We start from the raw sequence: 26,459 nt of genomic DNA on the forward strand, positions 1-26,459 counted from the left end.
AAATTGAAATTTTTAAAAAAGTACCATTTAAACATCATCTAAAAACAGAAATACTTAATATAAGTTTAATAAAATATATGCAGGATCTGCACAATGAAAACTACAGATCCCTGATAAGGAAGGCCTAAATAAATGGAGAGATATATCATGTGCAAAGGTTTGAATACTTAATATTATTAAGATGTTAATTCTATTCAAATAGATCTACAGAATCAACACAATCACAGTCAAAATCCCAGGCAATATTTTTGTAGAAACCTATATACTGATTCTAAAATTTATGTATACAGGGAAAGAAAATAGAATAGCCCAAACAATTCTGAAAAATAACAAAGTTGAGAAATTATACTACTTGATTTTAAGGTTCATTACAAAGCTACAATAATCAAGATTGTGTGATATTTACAGGACAGACACACAGATCAATGGACCAGAACAGAGTAGACAGAAATATAAGTATACGGTAAATTGAGCTTCAACAAAGGTGCAAAGGCAATTCAATGGAGAAAAAATAAACTTTTCAACAAATAGAGCTGCTTAGGAAACTGGACATCCATATTTAAGACAATTAACCTCAACTCATACCTCATAATGTATACAGATTAATTTAAAATGGATCATAGATCTAAATGTAAAATCTTGCAGAAGACACAGGTGTAAAATCTTTGTGATCTTGGGTAAGGTCAAGATTTCTTAGCTATGACACCAAAAGCATGCTCCATAAAAAAAGTGGGTAAATCGGAATTCAACAAAAGTAAAAACTGCTGCTCTGGGAAAGACACTTTAAAAAGATTAAAAAGTCAACCCGCGGACTGGGGAAAAAAATTGGAAGACACATATCTAAGAGAAGACATATTCAGAATATATATAGAAAACAATCAAAATTGAATAATAACAAAACATGCAGCTAAAAATTTCACAAGAGGTTTGACAGACATTTCACAAAGAAGATATACAAATGCCTAAGAAGCACAAAAAAAGATACTCAATATCATTAGCCATTAAGGGAATGAGAATTGAGATACCACTACATACCCACGAGAAAGTCTAAAACTAAAAGGACTGGTAATACAAGTGTTGTAGAGAATGTGAGAAAAGTGGAATCCTCAAACATTGCTGGTGGGAACATAAAATAGTACAGCCACTATGGTAAATCAGTTGCCAGTGTCTCAAAAAGTTGAACATACACTTACCAGATGATAGAACAAATCCAATCCTAGGAATCTGCCTAAGAGAAATTAAAACTTATGTCCACACAAAGACTTGGATGTGAACATTCAGAGCACTGTTTTTCATAATCACAAAAGAAAGTGAAAACATTCCAATGTCACTCAACAGATGAATAGGTAAACAAACTTTGGTACATCCACACAAGAGAATAACACCTCAGAAACAAAAAGGAAAGAGCCAGTGATACATGCAACAACATGGATGAATCTCAAATGCACAATGTTAAATGAAAGAAGCCAAGCTCAAAAGGTTATATATTATATGATTCCATTTATATGGCAATTTTTAAAAATTAAAGCTACAGAAACAATAAATAAATCAGTGCTTATGAGGGTCTAAAATTAAAGGGGAATGATTTCAAAGTAGGTTACCAACTAGATTTAGTAAATGAAAATATAGGACAGACCCAGTTAAATTTAAATTTCAAACAAATGACAAATAATCTTTAGTGTAAGTATAGCTCATGCAATACAATGGTTCTTAAACTGTAGTCCCAGAACCGCAGCTTTAGTTCAGTTCTTAGGCCTCATTCAGATCTACTACTAAAACAGAAACTCTGGGCGTAGAACTTAGAAATCTATGTTTCACATGCCTTACAGGTGATTCTCATGCTGTGGTTTGAGAAACACTGTTCACTATACTTGTCACTGGCAAAAAAGAACCATAAGAAGCTAATATGAAAAGAAAGGGGCACATAAGCCTGTTTGAAAATCAGTTTACCATCATCAAATAATAACTGAAGAGCCAAAGGGTATATAATAGAAGTTCTCTGAGAAGGGACTACAGGAGTGATCATCAACTGAGGGCAATTTCATCCCTAGGGAACACTGGCAATCTCTGGAGACATTTTTGGTTGTCACAAGTGGAAGGAGAGACTACTGGCATCTCATGGTTAGAGGCCAGGGATGTTCCTAAACATCCTTCAAAGCACTCTCCTAAGACAAAGAATTATCTGGCCCAAAATGTCAACAGTGCTGAAACTGAGAAAGTTGGACTTCATCAAACATATTTTTAACCCCAAAGGCTTTAACATCAAAGACACTTTTATGAACATGGAAATAGAAAGATTAAAAAGATAGTGACAAATAAAATATAATTCAAGGCATCTCATACTAAAAATACTAGAATTATTCTGAGAAGAATTTATATACAGAATAGTGACACAGAGCTAAAACAGCAATTTGGTGGTAGGAAGCAAGTTGATGATGAAAATACCAGGCTGCTTTTTTTTTTTTTTTTGGAAGTTATGTGACAGAATAAATTGGAGATCATAAGTTTGAGAACCATATGCGAATTAAAATGCATCTGTAAACACTGTATGACCAGAAAACATTCTGGCCCAGGAATCATGGAACTTGAGTCCTAGTTTTATTTGGTATTAGGCAGCTGTGTAATTTAGCACAAATCACTTCCTTATCTGGGCTTCAGTCCACCCATGTGTAAAATGAGAGGTTTAGACTACTTAAGTCATATCTAAGACCCCTTGCAGCTTTAACACACTATGTCTATGTCAAAACAAAAAACGAGCACAGGAAACATTCAAAGACATTTTTTACAGGATATAGGGGGCATGGTATCATTTCGTTTCCTTTAGGGTAGTCCTGTGTTGACTTTGCTACTTTTGGCTTTTGCATTTAAAAGGTGTTAAACAAAGCTTAGATTTTGTTATTTATGTATAACAATTATAATAACAATTCATGTTCACTACAGAGAAACTAGAATATACAATATATCACTCTTTTTCACTAAGTAAGATTCTGGGATGAATTATAGCAGAAATGTGTTAAGATAGTCTACAAAAGTCTATTTTAGTTTTGCAATTAAAAACTGAAGTGAAAATGTTTAGAAAATTAGTTACACTTTGTATGCACATTCTTAGGGAAAACTACATTATAACTAAACATACTAACTGTCATGATATAAAAGAGAAAGAAACCCCATAATCCTTCCTTTGAGAACATGTATTTTAGTTCAATATGACATCAACAGTAATAAAAAATATTGTTGTTGTTGTTCAGTCAATAAGTCATGTCTGACTCTTGGCACACCAGGATTCACTGTCTTTCACTATCTTCCAGCGTTTGTTCAAACTCATGTCAGCACCTACACTTATAAAATATAAACTGATACAACCATAACATCAAGACTCAATCTTCAGATGTTCTTGAATTTTAAAAATGTATAATTTATTATTGTCTTTAACAAGAAAATAAGTTAATGGGCCAAAGAAAACTTACTCAGCTTCAAGGTTTGAAGTATGACAGTCTTTATGTCATACATGTTAGTGTTTCTGCATCTATTTCAGTATTAGAAGTACAATTTCCCAGAAGAATTCCAGTCAACAGCACTGATTTCCAAGGAGTAACTTACTTTAATATGATGTACACCATTCAGTTTCCCAATCTGCTGTTCAATGGTCCAAACACAGGAACTACATGTCATTCCCTCAACAGAGATGGTGACAGAATTCAGACTCATACTCAGATCCATTTTGATTTCTTCTTTATATTCCTATTAGAAACAATAAACTTATTAATATCAGCCATGGAAATAACCCTTCCTCTTACATGTATCCCAGTGTTCACTGCAGTGCTGTTTACAATAGCCAAGACATGGAAACAACCTAAATGTTCACCAACAGATGAACGGATAAAGATGTGGTACATACAGTGGAATACTACTCGGCCATAAAAAAGAATGAAGCATGCCATTTGCAGCAACACAGATGGACCTAGAGATTATCATACAAAGTGAAATAAGTCAGACAGAGAAAGACAAATATCATGTGATATAATTTATATGTGGCATCTAAAAAAAATGATACAAATGAACTTATTTACAAAGTCAGAAGCAGACTCACAGACTTAGAGAAGGAACTTATGGTTTTTGGGGGGAAGGTGGGAAGCAGGGATAGACTGGGAATTTGGGATTGTCACATATACACTACTATATTTAAAATAGATAACCAACAGGGACCTATTGTATAGCACAGGGAGCTCTGCTTAACAGTCTGTAATAACCTAAATGGGAAAAGAATTTGAAAAAGAATAGATACATGTATTATGTATAACTCAGTCACTTAGCTATACACCTGAAACTAACACAACAGTGCTAATCAAGTATGCTTTAATATAGAATAAAAACTTAAAAAACAAAAAACAACAAAAACTTTAAGTTAAAAGAAAAAGAAAAAAGAATCCTTCAATGTTCCCACCTGCCCAACTGAAAATACACTACTAATAAAATACGGTTAGCATTCTTTTCTCTCACCTCATTTTATTCCCATCCCAGCACTTTCAGGTTACCTATTCCCTTGATTTAGTGCTTTCTTCTCTTAGATATCTGCTTAGCTAACTTCTTCATCTCTTTCAAGTTTTTATTCAAATCTAATCTTTCTAACGAGTCTTACACTGACCACCTTGTTGAAAATTGCAACCTACATCCCTTCCACACACACACATACTCTGATTCCCCTTATTTCTGCCCTCTTTTTTTTCTTATTTTCATAGAACTTAAAACCTTCTAATAAGCTCCATAATTTACTTGCTATGTTTATTGCTTATTATCTGTCTTCCTGTTGTTTTAAAATGTGCTCATGAATTCTCTGTCAGTCCTTCGTTAAAGAGATCAAATTTAACACCTTTGAGTGTGGCCTCGATTCAGTGACTTGCTTCCAAATCACTAGTGGAAGTGACAAGGTGTGATTTCCAAGATAAAAGGCCCTGCAGTTGGGGGTAAAAGTCACTGTGGCTTGCTCCTTGTCCTCTCTCTTCAATCACCCCATCTAGGGGAAGCCACTTGCTATGTCATGAGGACACTCAAGGAGCATTATGGAGAGGCTGACATGGTGAGAAATTGAGGCCTACAATCAATAACCAGCAAAGACATAAGGCCTCCTGCCAATAAACAGGTGAGTGAACTGTCTTGGAAGCTGATTCTTCAGACTCAGTTAAGTCTTTAGATGCCTGCAGCCTCAGCTGACATATAGACTTACAACCTCATTAGAGATCTTGGGCCGGAACCACCCATCTATACCACTCCCAAAGTCATGACCCACAGAAACTGTGAGATAATAATTGCTGGTTTTTTTAAGTCACTAAAATTTTGGAATAATATGTTATACTGTAATAAACTCCTCACTAAAATGAAAATTCCATGAAGGTAGGAGTCTTTTTTTTCCCACTGATAATTAGTTTGAATCACCTGAAATTTCCATTTTATTGATATATAACATCATATTAGTTTTAAGTGTACAATACAATGATTTGATATGTGTATATATTGCAAAAGTACCACCAACAGTTTAGTTAACATCCATCACCACACATAGTTACAATTTTTTCCTGTGATGAGAACTTTTAAGGTCTACTCTCTTAGTGACCTTCAAATATACAATAGAATGTTGCTAACTATAGTCACCATGCTGTACATTGTATCCTCAGGACTTATTTATCTTATAGCTAGGAGTTTACATCTTTTAACCTCCTTCATCCATTGCCCACTCCCCATCCCCTACCTCTGGTAACCAACCCATCAATCTGTTCTCTGTATCTATGAGTTCAGGTTTTTTCAGATTCCACATATAAGTGAGTTCATACAATATTTGTCTTTTTCTGTCTGACTTATTTCACTTAGCCTAATGCCCTCAAGGTCCATCCATGTTATCACAAGTGGCAGGATTTTCTTCATTTTTATAGCTGAATAATATGTATATGTATATCACATTTTCTTTATCTATTTATCCACAGACGAACATTGGTTGCTTCCATGTGTTGACTGTTGCAAATAATGCTGCAATGAATATGAGGGTGCAAATATCTTTGAGATAGTGATTTCATTTCCTTTGGATAAATACCCAGAAGTGGAGTTAGTAGATCATATGATAGTTCTGCTTATTAATTTTTTAGAACATCTATACTGTTTTCCATATCCATTTTTAAAATGTAAAAATCTTCACAAAGCTGAAAGAAAAATTCAACACTAGCTGCATCTTTCTCAGTCTTAATTTCAACTAGCACTAATTATGGAACTGTACTTTATAGTGTGATTTGATCTGAAATAGACTATTTTTGTTATTTACTTTTAAAGTTAGAGCCAAAGTTATTCCAAATGCAACACTTAACAATTCAGCAATGTCCACTAATTCTTCTTATGAAATTAGTATTAAATTATCTATTTTTACATAGATTATAATATTCATTCAATATAAAAGAATGTAGATTATCTAACTTTTGTTTTTAATGACTTGAAACAGCCTTTATTCAAAGTAAAAAAAGCAACAATCTCTAATGAACCACACTGCCAGTGATATTCACATTCTGGTAATCTATGATTTATAATCTATATGTAAAAATAAGCTGTCATCACCCTGAGAAACTTCATCTTCCTTCCTCTAGCTTGAGCAGCTGCTGTCAACAGGACAAACTCTGAATCTTTGAATGAATGGTAAGTGGAATAGGGAAGAAGTAAGAGAAATGAGGGCTTCCCTGGTGGCTCAGTGGTAAAGAACCCGCCTGCCAATGCGGGAGACGTGGGTTTGATCCCTGGGTCAGGAAGATGCCCTGAAGAAGGAAATGGCAACCCACTCCAGTATTCTTGCCTGGGAAAGCCCATGGGCAGAGGAGCCTGGCGAGTTACAGTCCATGAGGTCACAAAAGAGTTGTACACAACTTAGCGACTAAACAACAACAGTAGAAATTTAGAGGAGCTAGAACTAGCTATTCCAGCTCAAGAAGTTCTTCATGCTGTCTGAATTCTCCATTGCATGAAATTTACAATTTAAATATTACTGTATTAATGAATAGCTTTCCTGTTTTCCAAATCTTTATTATGAAAAATTTCAACTATGCATAAAAGCTGAAATAGTACAATGAACATCTATCTGTATATCCTCTGCATGAATTCAAAAACTGCTAACATTTTTCTGTATTTGCTTTATTTTTTCTAATCTAAGTTTTAGAGATCATAATACTTCAGCATGCATTTCCAAAGAATTAAGGACTGCCGCAAAACCACAATACTATGATCACAGCTAAGAAAATTAATCACTGTACATCCTTTAATACAAATTTTCTATTTAAACTGTCCCAAATATCCCAAGAACATCCATTACAGCTTTTATATTTTTCCAAATCAGGATCCAGACAAGGTTCACACTCTGCATTTGGATGTATCTCTTTTGTCTCATTTAATCTAAAACAGCCTCTCTCCCATATCTCTTTCCTGCTAAGTAACTTTTTGAAGAACCTAGGTCACCTGTCTGAGACATTGTATCCTCTTTCTAAAATACAAACTCCTCTTTGAGAGTTTAAGACACTGACAGCTGAAATTACATTTCCTAAAAACTAGGTAAGATCAATTACTACAATAGAACAGAAGCCCAAATGGAACAGGAAAGGCAGGTAATTGTGAACAAAGAATTCTTGGGATGTAGGGAATTCATAGGCCCAGATTAAAAGTCCAAGGTGGGGTACTTAAGGCAAGCATGAAGGCATTAGGGCTACCACTAGGGAGAGGTCACTGGGAAGCACTAATATATATGAAAAGGTAAGTAGAATAATGTCTAAACAAACAGATTTTATCAAAATTTTGCCTACCGTTAGTCTTGTCCTTAAGAATACGCTTCCTCTTGTAGCACATGGCTGCCTGCCTCCAGGTCAAAACATTCACACTTAGTACCTATATGGCCCAGATATGTTATGGGTCAAAATAGAGCTTTTCAGGGTTCATCCAGGTACATTATCAAAACTGACTAAATTGTTTTATAAGAAACTGTCAAGTTCAAAAAACAATATTGGTAACAAACTTTTGGAATACAATATACTCAGCATATGTAGGCTAGTTTACATGGTTAGATAGGAATGTAAAACTGAAATACAGTTTTATTTTGGGCTATGTCCCAGGCCAAAGAGGAACTGATAGAGACTAGTTAAGCAGCAAAGCACTTTTGAAAGTGACTGGATTATCTACCCTGGAAATGTGTGTGTGTGTGTGGGTGACTCAGTCGTGTCTGACTCTTTGCGACCCTGTGGACTTTTCCCCGCCAGGCTCCTCTGTCCATGGGATTCTCCAGGCAAGAATACTTGAGTGTCAAGCCATTTCCTTCTCCAAGGGGTCCTCCTGATCCAGGGATCGAACCCAAGTCTCTTGTATTGCAAGCAGATTCTGTTTTTTTTAATTAGTTTATTTTCTATTTTTTTACTTTACAATATATTGTACTAGTTTTGCCATACATTGACATGAATCCACCATGGGTGTACATGTGTTCCCCTTCCAGAACCCCCCTCCCACCTCCCACCCCATCCCATCCCTCCGGGTCATCCCGATGCACCAGCCCCGAGCACCCTGCATCATGCATTGAACCTGGACCAGCGATTTGTTTCACATGTGATAATTTACATGCTTCAATGCCATTCTCCCATATCATCCTGCCCTCGCCCTCTCCCATAGAGTCCATAATACTGTTCTTAATCGTCTGAGCCACAGGGAAGTCCTGGAAATATGTATTAGGGAGCAACGAAATGCTGAGCATGAATGAAAATTACATTAATACAGCCACTTTTCCCACTACATCCTAATTTAAGCATATCAAATCATCTATGAATAACATATATTTCCCCTGCCTTCATAATTCACCTGCATTTTTCTCCAAAACTACATTTAAAGTGGGCCTTACACTCAAAACCTGAGGAATTCCATCCCTTTCATACTATTTTATTTTTTCATATATCGTATATACATTTTTATACATAATATATAACACACAACTCACTGATTTTGTAAATATATGCTATGCCCATCTTTTGAATTTTAAATGTCTCAAAAATAGATACAAAGTCAGGAACATATTTTGTAACTCTCGCTGCAGTTAGCAGAATGACTCAGAAAACAAAGTAAGAGTATAAATAATTGCATACAATGTCAATATCAAAGAAACAAATCTGTCATGCAGCTATTAGTAATGAGGTGACTGAGAAAAAGAGCATCCAACAACATTGAGGGAAACAACTTCTAGTTATTAAAGTATTTTCAACCACTCCCTAAACACAGATGGTAATCACTATCAGTAATAACATTTTCTAAGAGGAAGACAAGTATTATGACTAGATCATCATCTCTGGTTTGGAAACAGAAACTGTAGAAGTTGAGTACAAATAAGTATGACATGTATTAAGTCTGATGGCTCAAAACCACTTCTTAAAGCTGATCAAAGAAGCTCAAACATTATTTTTAAATCCACCTAAAATAATGAGTCCTCATAATTTGAGAAAGGTTTCTGGATTCTTAATAAATTATATGGTAAATTTAATTTTTTTGGATACAGCTCCACCTGGGTAATTTTTGATCACTACAGTAATCAAGAAAATGCAAATTAAAACTACAATGAATATCATTTACACCCATCAGGTAGACAAAAATTTCAAAATTTGACAATACCAAAGTGTTAATGAGAATGTGGAGCAACAGGATCTCCCTTATTCAGCTGGTGAGAGTGTAAATTAGTACAACTATTACAGAACCTGGTTGGCAATATCTGGTAGAGTTAAAGATATGCATATATTAGAACTCAACATTTTCACTCCTAAGCCTATCACCCTACAGAAAATCTCACACTGTGTAAGAAAACCCGAACAAAAATATTCACTGCAGAAAAAAAAACTTTAGAAATAATCTAAATGTCTATCAAATGGAAAATGGAAAAATAAGTGGTGATATATACATCATGAAGCATGACAGAGTAGTTAAAATGAATGAAATAAAATAATGGTTCTCACTGGGAGAAAGGAGATTTCACCATGAAAGGGACATCGGCAATATCTGGAGACATTTTTGGTTATCACAACTGGGGTGGGAAATGGAGGGGAAAGTGCTACTGGGATATTGCTAAACTTCCTATAAAGGACAAGAAAGGGCCTCATAACAAAGAAATAGCAACAAATGGCAACAAAACAGAGACTGAGAAACTGCAAACTAGGGCTATAAGTAGCAACATGGAAAAATCTCATAAACATAGTTGAGGAAATAAAAAGTTTCAGGATACAAAAGCCTAAAAGTGTAAAATAATACCAAATATTGGTTTTGTATACATTCATATATAGTAGTGTTAGTTAAAATATTAAAATATGCATGGGAATAATAAACTCCAAATTCAGAAGTTTGGGGAGGGGGGAAGGGATGCAATTGGAGCACAAAGGGAAACTTCAACTATATATGTAATGTTTAATTTCTTAGGCTAAGGAGAGGATACACACATATGTTATAGGGCTTCCTATATTCTTTGCAGGTCTAAGTTATTTCATTATAAGAATTTTTAAAAGGAAAATAAATGAATAAACCGGGAGGACATTATGTGAAGTAAACTAAGCCAGACATGGAAAGATAAAAACTGCATGATCTCATTTACATGTGGAATCTAACATCTGAGTCTTAGAAGCAAAGATTAGAATTGTGGTTATCAGGAGCTGGGGAGTTGGGGAAATGATGCAGGATGAATAAACTCTGGAAATCCAATACACACCATGATGACTACAGTTAATAATACTGTACTGTTTACTTGAAATTTGTTAAAAAGAGATTTTAATTGTTCTCAACAACAACAAAAAATGGTAACTGTGAGGTGATGGATATGATAATGAGATTGATTGCAGTAATCATATCATACTGCTGCTGCTGCTAAGTCGCTTCAGTCATGTCCGACTCTGTGCGACCCCATAGACAGAAGCCCACTAGGCTCCCCCGTCCCTGGGATTCTCCAGGCAAGAACACTGGAGTGGGTTGCCATTTCCTTCTCCAATGCATGAAAGTGAAAAGTGAAAGTGAAGTCGCTCAGTCGTGTCTGACTCTCAGCGACCCCATGGACTGTGCAGCCTACCAAGCTCCTCCATCCATGGGATTTTCCAGGCAAGAGTACTAGAGTGGGGTGCCAAGCATCCCATTGTACAACTTAAATATAAATAGTTTCTATTTGTCAATTATACCTCAATAAAGATGGAGGAAGAAAGATTCTTTAAAAAACACAGCCCACTTCAGGGGGAAATAAAAAAGAAAAAATATAGGGAATGTGCAGCAATTAAGAGAAAAGTTACCAAAATAGAAATAATTCAATAAGTGAGACTAATAATAAACTGAAACATATAAACAGACAAAAATTACCCAGTCTATTACACCAGGGCTATAAAAAATACCCCTATTTTGTTAAGCAAACTGATAATTTTAGCTATACAAACAACATTGAACTAGCTGTCTCCAGAGTATATATTTCTAAAGCAAATGTTTAATTTAGTTTTATCCTATTTGCTTTTATTTAAAATCTACTACCTCTAAATTGAAAACAAAAGGGAGAAAGTATTGGCTTCTTTATTATTTTATATAACACATCTTGTTTAAACTGCATGAACATTTAAAATGAACACATCTTACTCCTTAACTTGTTTTCAAAATACTGAGTGTCTAATCTCTTTCATCAGACAATTGTCATTATACAAACAGGAGACTAAGATTCCAGATGAAACAGGTGGAGTAGACAAATGTATGTTTCAAAACATAGTTGTTCTACTCAATTGACGATTCCCAAAATTGATGCTACTGATGAAGAACCTGCCTGCCAATGTAGGAGATGTAAGAGACGTGGGTTCGATGCCTGGGTCAGGAAGATCCCCTGGAGAAGGAAATGGCAACCCACTCCAGTATTCTGCCTGGAGAATCCCATGGACAGAGGAGCCTGGCATGCTACAGTCCATAAGGTCACAAAGAATTGGACACAACTAAAGCAACTTAGCACACATGCACAAAAGATTAGGAGTCAGGACTTCAGAAATATTAGTTAAGGTCAAAAAAGATCAAAACATTCAAATTAGGAAAAGGCAATGTGCTCTGCTGGCTATTTTTGTGACTCCTAGACAAATCACCACCTCTTAAAAAAGCGTTATCCTTTTGATAACTACAGATATTTCAGAGTCCTATAGCATTGCATAGTTGACAAAACTTTCATATACATAATTTCACAACAATCCTGCAATATAAATAAAGTAGTAGCCTCCTTTTTAGGAAGCTAATACTCAGACTTTGTTGTTGTTGTTCAGTCAATAAGTTGTGTCTGACTCTTTGCAACCTCATGGACTACAGCATGCCAGGCTTCCCTGTCCTTCACTATCTCCTGGAGTTTGCTCAAACTCGTGATCATTGAATCGATGATGCCATCCAACCATCTCATCCTCTGTCTCCCCCTTCTCCTCCTGCTGTCAATCTTTCCCAGCATCAGTGTCTTTTCCAATGAGGAGGCTCTTCACATCAGGTGGCTGAAGTAATGGAGCTTCAGCATCAGTCCTTCCAATGAATATTCAGGGTTGATTTCCTTTAGGATTGACTGGTTTCATCTCCTTGCAGTCCAAGCAACTCTCAAGTGCTATCCCCTCCTCCGGTGGATCATATTTTGTCAGAACTCTCCACTATGACATGTCCATCTTGGGTGGCCCTGCACAACATGGCTCATAGCTTCACTGAGTATACTCAGACTTACCTATGCTCATACAGCCAATTCAAGCTAGAGTCTAGAGCTAACAATAGCCTCAAAGGAATTAACTTAATAGGGTAACATCTGCAAAAGGCATAAAAGAAAACCAGCCAAGGATGGGAGTTGAGGAAAATGCTTGAAAAAATAGTTACCCTGCAATGAACACAGGTGAGGGGACAAGTTACTCAGAAACTGAGATACAGACCTCAAGTTACTATCTGCCTTTCTAGCAGGAACTGAATATTTGCTGCCTTGTCAATAATAGACTAGAGGAAAATGTTTTTGGGTGAAACTTTTCTTGCCTCAGACAACGCCATTTTTATCCCAGAAAAAGTAGAGGCAAATAGTTTTCAACAATTTGACATCGAAATGTGTCAACTACTTTTCAATCGTATTATGGGTTAAATATGGTCTTGGCGCAGTAATCTACCTTAGATTCTAAGATTATTTAGTAGCTGGAATGCTTTTTTCCCCCATGAAAACAATCACCTGTTTCAAGCGTGTCAGACATATATCTGTAGGTAAGTCATGGTCCACTTGTAATGCTATAGCTCTTTTTGCAAGGAAAAATCCATCTTCTAATGTTAGTTCTAAGACAAAACTGTGCCCCAAACCACTGATGAAATAACATTAAATACCTATGAAAAAGAAAAACAACTGACAGTACTTAAACACTATATACAGTAAGTTGAAAAAGCACTTATTTTATATTTTCTATAACTGATTAAGAAAAAATAAATCATAAAATAAATGATAAAGGTTTGATGAGGTTGAAAATGATAATTCAGTTTGACAAACTTTTCAAGTATGTCATTAATTTTATAAAAACCATCACTACAAAGGATAAAATGCTAATTACCCTACCACACATTAAAATGTTTTTAGAGGTTTTATTTTTTAGATTGGTTTATAACATTATATAAGTTTCATGTGTACAATATTACTAATGTCAGAACAGACAGATTCTTGGTAACAGAACAGAAAGTACCAGAAACAGACATGTGTGTATATATAAGAATTTAGTATATAATAAGGGAAATACTCAAATTAATGGAGAAATAAGTGGTGTTGCTATAACATGCTAACCATGTGAGGTAAACATGTTTAGACTCCATATTATTCCAAAATCAATTCTAAATGAATTAAAGACTAAACTGTAAAAAAAAATTAATACTATAAAAAAGTGGATAATAATTAATAACAACAGCAACAACAAAACCTGGGGTGGGAAGGCCTTTCTAGGCCTAAGCCAAAAGCAGAAATAGAAAAGATTTTTAAATTTAACTTTTATGAATTTTAAAAATGTCATGTGGCAAAAAAAACACCCATGTGCTGATCCATGTTGATGTTTGGCAGAAACCAACACAATTCTATAAAGCAATTATACTTCCATTAAAAAAATAATTTTTAAAAAGTTTTTAAAAATAAAAGAAAAAATATCCATGTAAGCAAATTACAAAAATATATATGCATGGAGTTTCTTTCTGGGGTGATGTTTTGGAATTAGGTAGTAGTAATGGTTGCACAAGTCTGCGAATACACTAAAAACCCCAGAATTACACATATAAAATTATACTGAATTTTATGACATGTAAATTATATTTCAAAAAAGCCCATATATGTAATATACATCAGGCAATTAACAATATAAGAGTTTTATAGTTTCTGGTCTTATGTTGAGGTCTTTAATCCATTTTGACTTTATTTTTGTGTATGGTGTTAGGAAGTGTTCTAATTTCATTATATGTAGTTAACCAGTTTTGCCAGTACCACTTGTTGAAAGATTGTCTTTTCTTCATTGTATATTTTTGCCTCCTTTGTCAAAGATAAGATGCCCAAAGGTAAGTGGATTTATTTCTATGTTGTTTATCTTGTTCCATTGGACTATATTTCTGTTTTTATGCCAGTACCATACTGTCTTGATGACTGTGGCTTTGTAGTATAGTCTAAAGTTAGGAAAGTTGATTCCTCCAGTTCCATTCTTCTTTACCAAGACTGCTTTGGCGATTCAGGGTCTTTGGTGTTTCGATACAAATTGTGAAATTATTTGTTCTAGTTCTGTGAAGAATACCATTGGTAGTTTGATAGGGATTGCACTGACTCTATAGATTGCCTTCGGTAGTATAGTCATTTTCACTATATTGATTCTTCCAATCCAAGAACATGGTATATCTGTCCATCTGTATGTGTGGTCTTTGATTTCTAAACGTAAGACCAGAAATTATAAAACTCTTAGAGGAAAACATAGGCAGAACACTCTCTGACATAAACCACTGAATTAATGCATTGATTTGTTCCCCACTGAAGACTCAAGGGGGACCCTCTGCAGATCTTTGGATATCTCCCCAGCCTCCATATATGAGATCCTCTATGACCCACCTCTGAGAGTAATGGAAATCAAAACAAAAATAAACAAATGGATCCTAATTAAACTAAAAAGCTTTTTCACAACTAAGGAAACTATGGGCAAGGTGAAAAGACAACCCTCAGAATAGGAGAAAATAATAGCAAAAGAAACAACTGACTAAGAATTAATCTTCAAAATATACAAGCAGCTCATGCAACTCAATACCAGAAAAACAAACAACCCAGTCAAAAACGTGGGAAGAAGACCTAAACAGACATTTCTCCAAAGAAGACATACTGATAGCTAATAAACACATGAAAAGATGCTCAACACTGCTCAATATTAGAGAAATTCAAATCTAAACTACAATGAGATATCATCTCACACAGGTTAGAATGGCTATCATCAAAAAGTCTACAAACAATAAATGCTGGAGAGGGTGTGGAGAAAAGGGAACCTTCTTACACTGTTGGTGGTAATGCAAACTGATACAGCCTTTATGGACAAACAGTATGGAGATTCCTTAAAAAACTAGGAATAAAAATACCACATGACCCAGTAAACCCACCACTGAGCATATACCCTCAGGAAACCATAATTGAAAAAGACACACGTACCTCAATGTTCATTGAAGCATAGCTAGGACATGGAAGCAATCTAGATGTCCATCAACAGATAAATGGATAAAGCAGCTTTGGTACATATACACAATGGAATATGACTCAGACATAAAAAGGCATGCATCTGAGTCAGTTCTAATGAGGTGGATGAACCTAGGGCCTATTATACAGAGGGAATTAAGTCAGAAAGAGGAAGACAAATATTGTATATTAATGCATATATATGGAATCTAGAAAGTCAGTATTGATGATCCTACTTGCAGGGCAGCAAAAGAGACACAGACATAAAGAACAGACTTTTACACACAGTGGGGGAAGGAAAGGGTGGGATGATTGGAGAGAATAGCATTGAAACATATACAACACCATATGTAAAACATATACAACACCATATGTAAAACATATAGCCAGTGGGAGTTTGCTGTGTGATGCAGGGCATCCAAAGTCGTTGCTGTGTGACAACCTAGAGGGGTGGGACAGGGAGGGAGGTGGCAGGGGGGTTCAAGAGGTAGGGGACATATGTATACCTATGGCTGATTCATGTTGATATATGGCAAAAACCATCACAATCTGGTAAAGTAATTATCCTCTAATTCAAAATAAAATTAAAAAAAGAAAAAACAACATAAGAAATCCAAAATTTCAATAAACATATGAAACTATATTTAAAGTTATAAATTAAAACATCTAAGATACAATGTTTTCTACCTACTGGATTAGTAAAATGTGTCAATTACCACATAGCTTAAATCAGCAAAATAGGAAACAACCTACATTTTTTTAACAGTGGGGCACTGGTTAAATAAACTCTAGTATATTCACACTTTTCAGATGGTTGCCATATTTTTGGCTACCCAGCATCCAAACACACACCCTAGGTTAAGGAAATCCCCTCCTGTGAGTGAGAGTCTTAGTGACAGGCAGTAGGACTGGGCCCTGACTACTGAAGCCAAAAGTTTGGAGGAGATATTCCTTTTTCCTTCATCCTTGAAGCTGAGATGCTGCTAAATAAGTCTAGATCTGACTGGGCAGATGCTTCTGCCCAGGGTTTTGAATTCTGAGAAAGTGACACAAATACACAGTGATAGTTTAAAAGAATTTGCAGCAGCAGCAACACAGTCAAGATGCCAGCAGTGGTGGTGGCAGAAGTCCTGAGAAAGCTAGTGCCACTGCAGACGACTACCAGACTGTTGGTGGGGAACGTGACCTTGGCTGTTTTAGCCTCCCTGGGCTTCTGCCCATTTTTCCAAGCCTGGTTGATCATCTTTCCTGTTGACTCTATAAACAGTCTTAATAGCCTACCAATTAATTCCTTGTCTGGTTAAGTGAGTCAAGCTGCTTTATGTTGCTTGCCAGCAAAAACTCATCATAATACATGTATAATAAATACCATGTGGCCATTAAAAACAATGATGTAGATCTCCATTTACTGGTGGGAAAAATACATTATTGTTCAGAATACATTAAGTAAGAAAATGCAAATTTTCACTCTGGAAAAAGTTCTCTTAACCAACCATCAGTGGATTAATTGATAGTCTCCATTCTATCACTAAAATATTCAGATGCCCACAGCATGCCTAAGTGCACTCCTTGTCCCACCAGCAGTGTTGATATGCTTAGTTTCAACTGTGTTTGTTCCCAAGCCTGTGTAGGCGCACTGACCTTTCTTTAATGTGATTTAATTAAATATTATGTAAACTGATGAAATGTGAGTATAAAAGAGAGTTATTATTTCTATGAAAACAAAGGTGAATGCTTTAGAAACATTCAATAAAGGTGAACAGTAACTGCCAAAATAGCTGTATATGAAGCAACTTTAACAGAATGGGGGGGAGAGATCACAAAGTCTAAAAATTCTGTTCTCTACTTTCATGAAAGCAAACTAGAAACTGGAAATTTGGAAACCTGGAATGAAACAATATGGATGTTGCTATACTAGAAAGAAAAGGAGGATTTCAAAGGACCCATATACAAACAAAAAGCCTTGGGCCTAAATATAAATATTGGGAAATGAATGAATATATGTTTCAGGTTTTTACAAAATGAACAGGCTACATATACATAGTTACTAGGGTTCCTTTCTTCAACTGACAAACTACTGGATGGTTTAGGAGTTTCTATTGTTATTTCCAACTTCTGTGAGAAAGTCTCTAGAATATACCACAGAACAAAGAGGAAAAAATACCTGATTCCATTTTGTTTTAAAGGGCCCTAATAGTTTTCATTTTCAGCCTTGACTAAAACTTTTATAAATAGTTGAATAACAAGGTAGGTTTCAGAGTGTATATCCCTAACAAGGACATCACTGAAATTGAGACTTTAAAGAATTTTCTTCCCATCATGAATGTCTCATTTGTCCTCTAAAGACATGAAATGTTACAATTGTTTATTACAATAGCTATGTCCAATACATTATGCTATTTTTTGTTTCCATTCAGAATCCTCAGTAGAAGCCAGAGATGATTTTCCTCACATAGTTTTATATGGCATTTCTTTTTCCTCTAGAAGTATTTATGGGCTTAGCAAAATTACTATTTCCTGATAAAGGCAGATACTTCGTAAAAGTTTGTGTGTGTGTGGTAAAATATACATAAAATTGATCGTTGTAACTATATTTTAAATTATAGTTGATTTATAATATATTAGTTTCAGGTAATATAGTAATTTGATATTTTCATAGAATATATTCCATAAAAATATCATAAAATATTGATTATGTTCCCTGTGCTATACATTACATCTTCGTAACTTATTTACTTTATAGCTAGTAGTCTGTGCCTCTTAGTCCCCTTCAGCTCTTTTGCCCCTCCTCCCACACTTCTCCCTCTGGTAGACATTAGTTTGTTCCCTGTACCTATGTTATCTCTTTCTGTTCTATTTGTTCATGTGTTTTATTTTTTGGATTCCAAATATAAGTTAAAATATAAAATATCTGTCTTTCTCTCTGAGTTATTTCACTAAGCATAATACACTCCAGGTCCATCCATGTTGTCACAAATGGCAAAATTTCATTTTTCAATGGCTGAGAAATATTCCATTGTGTGTATGTGTGTGTATATGTATATATATACACACACACACACACACACACACACATATATACACACCACATCTTCAGTATCCATTCATCTGCTGATGGCCACTTAGGTTGCTTCAATATCTTCACTAACTGCAAATAAAGCTGCAAAGAACACTGAGGTGCATGTGTGTGTGTGTGTGTGTGTGTGTATATATATATATTTATTATTATTATCATTATTATTGGTATTTTCATTTTCTTTGGATAAATACCTTGAAGCAGCACTGCTGGATCACATGGTAGTTCTATATTTTAAGGAACTTTTATATTGCTTTCTATAGTGGTTGTACCAAGTTACAGGCCCACCAGCAGTGTATGAAGGCCCCCTTTTCTCCACATCCTCGCCAATATTTATTTCTTGTCTTTTTGATGATAGCCATTATGACAGGTGTGAGGTGATATTTCTTGTGGTTTTGATTTCCGTGATGGTTAGTGATATTCAGCATCTTTTCATACATCTGTTGGCCATCTGCATGTGTTGTTTGGGAAGAAATGCCTATTCAGGTCCTCTGCCCATTTTTTAATCAAACTGTTTTTTAATATTGAGTTGTATGAGTTCCTTATATATTTTGGATTTAACTCCTTATCAGACATATTGTTTGCAAATGTCTTCTCCCATTCAAGGTTGTCTCTTCATTTTGTTGATGGCTTCCTTTGCTGTGCAAAAGTTTTTAAGTTTGATTAACTCTCATGTTTAAATGCCTGCTTTTGTTTCTCTTGTCTGAGAAGACAGATGCAAAAACCATTCATAAGACCAATGTCAAAGAGCATGCTGCCTATGTTTTAAGAGTTCTATGGTTTCAGATGACACCACCCTTATGGCAAAAAGCAAAGAGGAATTATGGAACCTCTTGATGAAGCTGAAAAAGGAGAGTGAAAAAGCTGGCTTAAAACTCAACACTGAAGAAACGAAGATCATGGCATCTGGTCCCATCACTTCATGGCAAATAGATGTGGAATAAATAGAAACAGTGACAGACTTTCTTTTCTTGGGCTCCAAAGTCACTGTGAATGATGACTACAGCCATGAAATTAAAAGACGCTTGCTCCTTGGAAAAGCAATGGCAAACTAGACAGCATATTGAAACAGGGATATTACTTTGCCTACAAAGGTCCATATAGTCAAAGTGAAAGTTGCTCAACTATGTCCGACACTTTGCAACCCCGTGGACTATACAGTCCATGGAATTCTCTAGGCCAGAATACTGGAGTGGGTAGCTGTATAGTCAAAGCTATGGTTTTTCCAGTAGTCATGTACAGATATGAAAGCTGGATAATAAAAAAGGCTGAGCACTGAAGAATTGATGCCTTCGAACTGTGGTGCTGGAGAAGATTTTTGAGAGTCCCTTGGACAGCAAGGAGATGAAACCAGTCAATCCTAAAGGAAATCAACCCTGAATGTTCATTGGAAGGACTGATTGCTGAAGCTGAAGCTCCAGTACTTTGGCCACCTGATGCAAAGAGCCAACTCACTGGAAAAGACTCTGATGCTGGGAAAGATTGGAGGCCAGAGGAGAAGGGGACGACAGATGGTTGAATGGCATCATCGACTCATTAGATATGAGTTTGAGCAAACTCCTGGAGATGGTGAAGGACAGGGAAATCTGGCATGCTGCAGGTCATGGCGTTGCAAACAGTTGGACACGACTGAGCGACTGAACAACAATGGTTTCAGATCTTACATTTAGGTCTTTAATCCATTTTGAGCTTATTTTTGAATATGAGGCGAGGAAATGTTCAAGTTTCATTCTTTTTATGTAGCTGTCAAACTTTCCTAATACCACTTACTGAAGACACTATTTTTCCCCACTGTATATTCTTGCCTCCTTTGTCATAGATTAACTCACAACATAACTGTGGATTTATTTCTGGGCTCTCTATTCTGTTCCATTGATCTGTGTCTTTTTGTGCCAGTACCATGCTGGTTTTGATTACTGTAGCTTTGTAATATTCTCTGAAGTTAGGGAATATGGTTGCACAGGTCTTGCCTGTTGTTTCTTTGGTTTTTATTTATTTCCACTATTATCTTTATTATTTGCTTCCTTCTGCTGACTTTTTGGCTTTGTTTCTTCTTCTTTTTCAAATTCCTTTAGAATTAGAGGGCTGGAGCCAGGTATGAGTCAGGGCCATTTTAACCATTTTTAAGTATACAGTTCAGTGGCATTAAGTACATTCACACTCTTGTGCAACCATCACCATCATCCATCTGCAGAACTTGCTCATGTTTGTAAACTGAAACTGTAAACACTAATTACCCACATCCCCTCTACCTACCCCAAGTCTACTTTCTGACTCTATTAATTTGACTACTCTGGTTTCCTCATATAAGTAGAATCATTTGTCCTTTTTTATCTGCTGTATTTCATTTGGCATCATATGTTAAAGGTTTATCCATGTTGTATCACATGTCAGAATGTTATTCCTTTTTAAGGCTGAATAATATTGCACTGTATGTGTATACTATATTTTGTTTATCCACTCGACTTCTAATACAGCAGTCCCCAACCTTTTTGGCCGGAGAAGGCAATGGCAACCCACTCCAGTACTCTTGCCTGGAAAATCCTATGGATGGAGGAGCCTGGTAGGCTGCAGTCCATGGGGTCATGAAGAGTCAGACACGACTGAGCAACTTAGCAGCAGCAGCAGCAACCTTTTTGGCACCAAGGACAGGTTTCATGAAAGACAATTTTTCCACAGACCATGGGGCAGGGAATGGTTTGGGGATGATTTTAGTGCATTACATTTACTGTGCACTTTATTTCTAATCTAATTCTGTTGCTGATATGACAGGAGGTACTGGTCCACGAACCAGAGGTTGGGGACCTGTATTCTAATAGACCTTTGCGTTGTTTCTACTTGTGTGCTATTGTGAATAATGCTGCTATAACCCCTATTATACAAATATCTGTTCAATTCGTTTATTTTAATTCTTTTGGCTATATACTCAGATTTGAAATTGCTGGATCATTTGGTAATTCCACAATTAATTTTTTAAGGAATCACCATAATGTTTTCCACAGTGACTACCATTTTTCATTTCTACCAACACAGGAGTTTCAATTTCTCTACATCCTTGCCAACACCTGTTGTTATTTTCTGCTTTTTTTAAAAAAAATAATGGGTGAGAAGTGGTAACACGTTTCATTACATCTCTGAAATTTCAATAAAGAATTAGTGGAAAAAAAAGGATTTGTGAATTAGGGACTTCTCTAATGGTCTAGTACTCCACACCTCCAATGCAGGAGGTCTGGGGTTGATCCCTGGTCAGGGAAGTCGATTCGACATGCCACAATGAAGAGTTCACATGTCACAACCAAAAATCCTGCATGCTGCAACGAAGACCGAAGATCTTAAGTAGTGAAACTAAGACCAGGTAAAGCCAAATAAACAAATAAATGCTTTTTAAAAAGGAATTAGTGAATTAACACTAAATTATGAAGTAGATGGAAAGCCATAATCTTTCATTATCAGCTATTTCATTGTTATTTTATTTCATTTACAATGTATTCTTATACTATTTCTTAACAATTTCTCCTACATTCTGATTTCATGGCAAGAACTGGTTACAATATATACTTTATTTTTTTAAAATATCTATTTATTTATTTTTGGCTGCATCAGGTCTTAGCTGCAGCATGTGGGCTCTCCCTTGTGGCACTCAGACTTCTCTCTAGTTGTGGTGTGTGGGTTCCAGAGTGCATGGGCTCTGTAGTTGTGGCACATGGGCTTAACTGCCCCATGACATGTGGGATCTTAGTTCCCCAACCAGGCATCAAGCCTGTGTCCTCTGCACTGGAATGCAGATTCTTAACCTGGACTACCAGGGAATTCCCTACAATATATACTGTAAATGTGAAAGACTATGTTTCAGTCCTATTTTATGAGTGATTAGGTTAACAAATTAGTACAATAACTTGAGATGAATTCAAAGGGATCAGGATAAGAAGATGTGGGAATACCCTGGTGGTCCAATGGTTAGAACTCAGTGCTTTCACTGCTGTGGGCTGGGTTCAATCCCTGGTCAGAGAACTAAAATCCCTTGAGTTATGTGTCATGGCCCCAAAACCAGAGGAAGATGTAACAACTGGTCACTATTAAATGTTCTTGAATCAATGTGTGCTTACTTTTGTAGTGTATATAAAAAGAGGAAATGTTGCAAAAAATGCCACATTCTGCAGAGCAACTAAACCCATGAGCCACAGTTACTGAGCCCATGTGCCGCAACTACTGAAGCCCATGTGCCCTAGAGCCTGTGCTCCACAACAAGAGAAGCCACCAAAATCAGAAGCCCACACACTGCAATGAAAAGTAGTCCTGAAATTAGAGAAAATTAGAGAAAATCCTGTACAGCAATGAAGATTCAGCACAACCAAAAACAAATAAGTAAAATTATGAAACAAAAAATATTTTTTAAAAAACAAATATTTGTTCTCAACCCACCTATGCTTTGATATAAATGTCTCTCACAGAAGAATAAAATAATTTGTAACAAATTTAGGGCCAATGAAATCTCAGGAAAATTTAAGTAGGAAATTATACCTATTTTAAACTAGGCAAATGTACATAAACAGCAACCTAGTACTAGTTATTGCTATATGTGTTATAGTTATATAGTAATTATTATTACTATACAATAAAAAGTCAGAGATTAATGGCATGAGCCAAAATCACATATACTTAGCCAAACACTGATCCAACATTAATCACTTTTTTGCTTCTCCATAGGGACTCCAACTAGTGGCAGATATGTCTACAGCATAAACATGTGCCTCTACTGTTTCCTCTCTTACTTAGATGAAAATCATCTATTTCAAATATTCCAAATATAAACTAGGGAGAAAACCAGACTGGAAGGAGAGACACCCAAAGAGAGTAATCCAAAGCAGATTTTCAATAAACACTTTTTTGTTATTGGGTGGATGGTCAGTTGACTTGCTGGACAGACAAACCAACTCTGAATTCTCCCATGAGATAAGAAAGACGAATGAGGGAAAGTGATTTCTTCTTAGTCAGAGGCCCAAATATGGTGGGAAACTACTAACATTCTGAGATATACTCCAGATACTCTTTACTTTTCCTTTGACTGCAAAATGAAAGGGAACAAGTTCACCTTAACTCAGTAATCAATATTAGTTATCACTAATAGTGAAACAACCAGGCATTGTATGCCTTCTATGTACCACCTGTTAAATGCATTCTCACCAAAAATCCTTAACTGACATTGGCAGTTAGAGGTAACCTGACCTAGTTACCTCTAATTGCCAATGTACAGGAAATAAGAGGGAATAAAGGATGACGTTAGTGACAACATGAGGAAATAATCAGAAAATTCCAGAAGGTGGAACAAGAGCAGCACTGTCCAATAGAACTTTCTGCAGTGCTGGAAATGTTCTGTATCTTTGCTGTCCAATACAACGTGTCTATTGAGCACCTGAAATTTTCCTAATCAAAAGTGAGATGTGCTATAAATGAAAATATATATATACTGGATTTAAAAGATGTAGTAGAAAAAAGAACACAAACTATCTCAATAAGTATATATTGATTAAATATTGAAAGACAATAACTTGTATATATTAAGTTAAATAAAATATATTATAAAAATTAATTTCCCATTTGCATTTATTTTTATTGTGGCTATTAGAAAAATTTAAATTACATGTGTGGCCCACATTTTATTTCTATTGGACAGTGCTGTTCTAGATAATTGCGCGTGTGGTCATGCATGGGTGCATGATAAGTCACTTTGGTCAAGTCCGACTCTGTGTAACCCTATGGATAGTAGCCCACCAGGTTCCTCTGTCAGTGGGATTCTCCAGGCAAGAATACTGGAGTGAGTTGCCATTTCCTTCTGCAGGGGATCTTCCCAACCCAGGGATCAAACCCACATCTCTTATGTCTCCTGCATTGACAGATGGGTTCTTTACCACTAGTACCACCTGGGAAGCCCCTCTAGATCATTATTTTACCTTTGAAAGTTAGGCCTGTGATTCACTTGGAACTATGTTTTGTATATAATATGACGTAGGAGTCGGGCTCATTTTTCCCCATAAGGATATTGAATTGATCTACTACCATTTATTGAAAGAGATTTTCCTTACATGTAATGTTCTTCTCAGTTTTTGGTATAAAGGTTACATTTATTCCATAAAAAATGCTGTAAAATATTCGTTATTTTTCAGTTCTCTAGAAAATTTGGTGTTAGATTGGTATTAGCTCTTTACAAACTGGAAGAATTCACTGAAGAAGCCACTTGGACCTTAAGTTTTCCTTGTGGAAAGGCTGTTATACCAGTTTTTGAGAGAAGTGTATTAAAATCTCCAACTATAATTATAGACCTACAGTTCTGCCAATTTTTGTCTCATATATTTTAGGCTATAAAATTAGTTACATAAAAAGTTAACAATATTATGCCTATCTGTTGAATTAATCTTTTTATCATTATAAAGTATTCTCTTCTCCAGTAGTATGGCCACACCAGTTATCTTTTGGAAGTATTTGCCTAAGATGTTTTTCCTATTTTTATGTTCAACCTTTTTATGAATGACATATAGTTGTATGTTATGTATCTGAATAGCATTTAGTTGGTTTTTTGAATCCTCATAAGTGATCTGCTGAAATGTTTTATTGGATCAATTTACATTTAATAAAATTACTAATATGTTAGGGTTCATATCTATCTCCTTGATAGTTTTCTATTTGGCTCAAGTATTGAGTCTTTTTCTCCTTTCCTGCTTTATTTTGCATTAATCAAGTATCTTTCATTATCTGCTTTTCCCATGTAATAGGGCTTCTTAGCACAACACAGCACACCCATGTAATAGCTTGATGCATTATAGTTGCTAAACATTACTCTCATAGTACCCAAGAAATAACAACATGTATCCTTGATTTACTACAGTCTACTTTAAATTAGAACTTTCATTCTCTGCCTACATAGTGTAAAAACTTTTTTAAAAATTTTTATTCATTTTTTATTTATTTTTGGCTGTGCTGGGTCTTCATTGATGTGCGCAGGCTTTCTCTAGTTGCAGCAAGGGGGGGTGCTACTCATGGTACGGAGGCTTCTAATTGCAGTGGCTTCTCTTGTTGCAGAGCATGGGCTCTAGAATATGAGGCCTTCAGTAGCTGCAGCACCCGGGCTCAGTAGTTGTGGTCCATGGGCTCTAGAGTGTGCAGGCTCAGCAGTTGTAGCACAGGGGCCCAGGGGCCCCATGGCATGTGGAATTCCCCTGGGCCAGGAATCAAACCCATGTCCCTTGCATTGGCAGATGGATTCCCAACCAATGGACCACCAGGGAAGTCGTGAAAAACTTTTAAAACATGTTAACTCCATTTAACATCCCCCCTCCATCAGTTTCCTATTGCTGCTATAAAAAAACTGCCATAAATGCAAATGTTATCTTACAATTTTGGAGGTCAGTAATCCATAATAGGTCTCACTGGGTAAAGTAGAGTGAAGGGAACAAAGTCCACCTTCACTCAGTGATCAAGATAAATATCATGACAATGTCACTTGCAGCAACATGGATAGACCTAGAGATTGTCATACTAAGCGAAATCAGAGAAAAACATCATATGAGATCGCTTATAGGTGAAATCTCTTGAGTAAGCTCCAGGAGTTTGAGCAAGCTCTGGGAGTTTGTGATGGGCAGGGAAGACTAGCATGCT

General features: G+C 35.9%; 1 protein-coding gene across 9 annotated transcripts in view; it reads right to left on the reverse strand.

The window, feature by feature from the left end:
- ATP7A (ATPase copper transporting alpha) overlaps nucleotides 1–26,459 on the reverse strand; it is a 149,007-nt gene that overhangs the window by 65,520 nt on the left and 57,028 nt on the right. For 8 of the 9 annotated variants that reach the window (XM_081563562.1, XM_081563561.1, XM_081563559.1 and 5 more), the window contains one exon: nucleotides 3,601–3,741. In XM_081563562.1, coding sequence (XP_081419688.1) covers nucleotides 3,601–3,720 — 120 coding nt within the window. In that variant the 5' untranslated portion in view covers nucleotides 3,721–3,741. Of the gene's footprint in view, nucleotides 1–3,600; nucleotides 3,742–7,826; nucleotides 7,909–26,459 lie in introns of all 9 variants that reach the window. The other variant, XM_081563558.1, reaches the window with a different exon arrangement.

This window comes from Giraffa tippelskirchi, chromosome X, assembly GCF_054371585.1.
Source record: "Giraffa tippelskirchi isolate mGirTip1 chromosome X, T2T-mGirTip1v1.2.pri, whole genome shotgun sequence".
Lineage (NCBI taxonomy): Eukaryota > Metazoa > Chordata > Mammalia > Artiodactyla > Giraffidae > Giraffa > Giraffa tippelskirchi.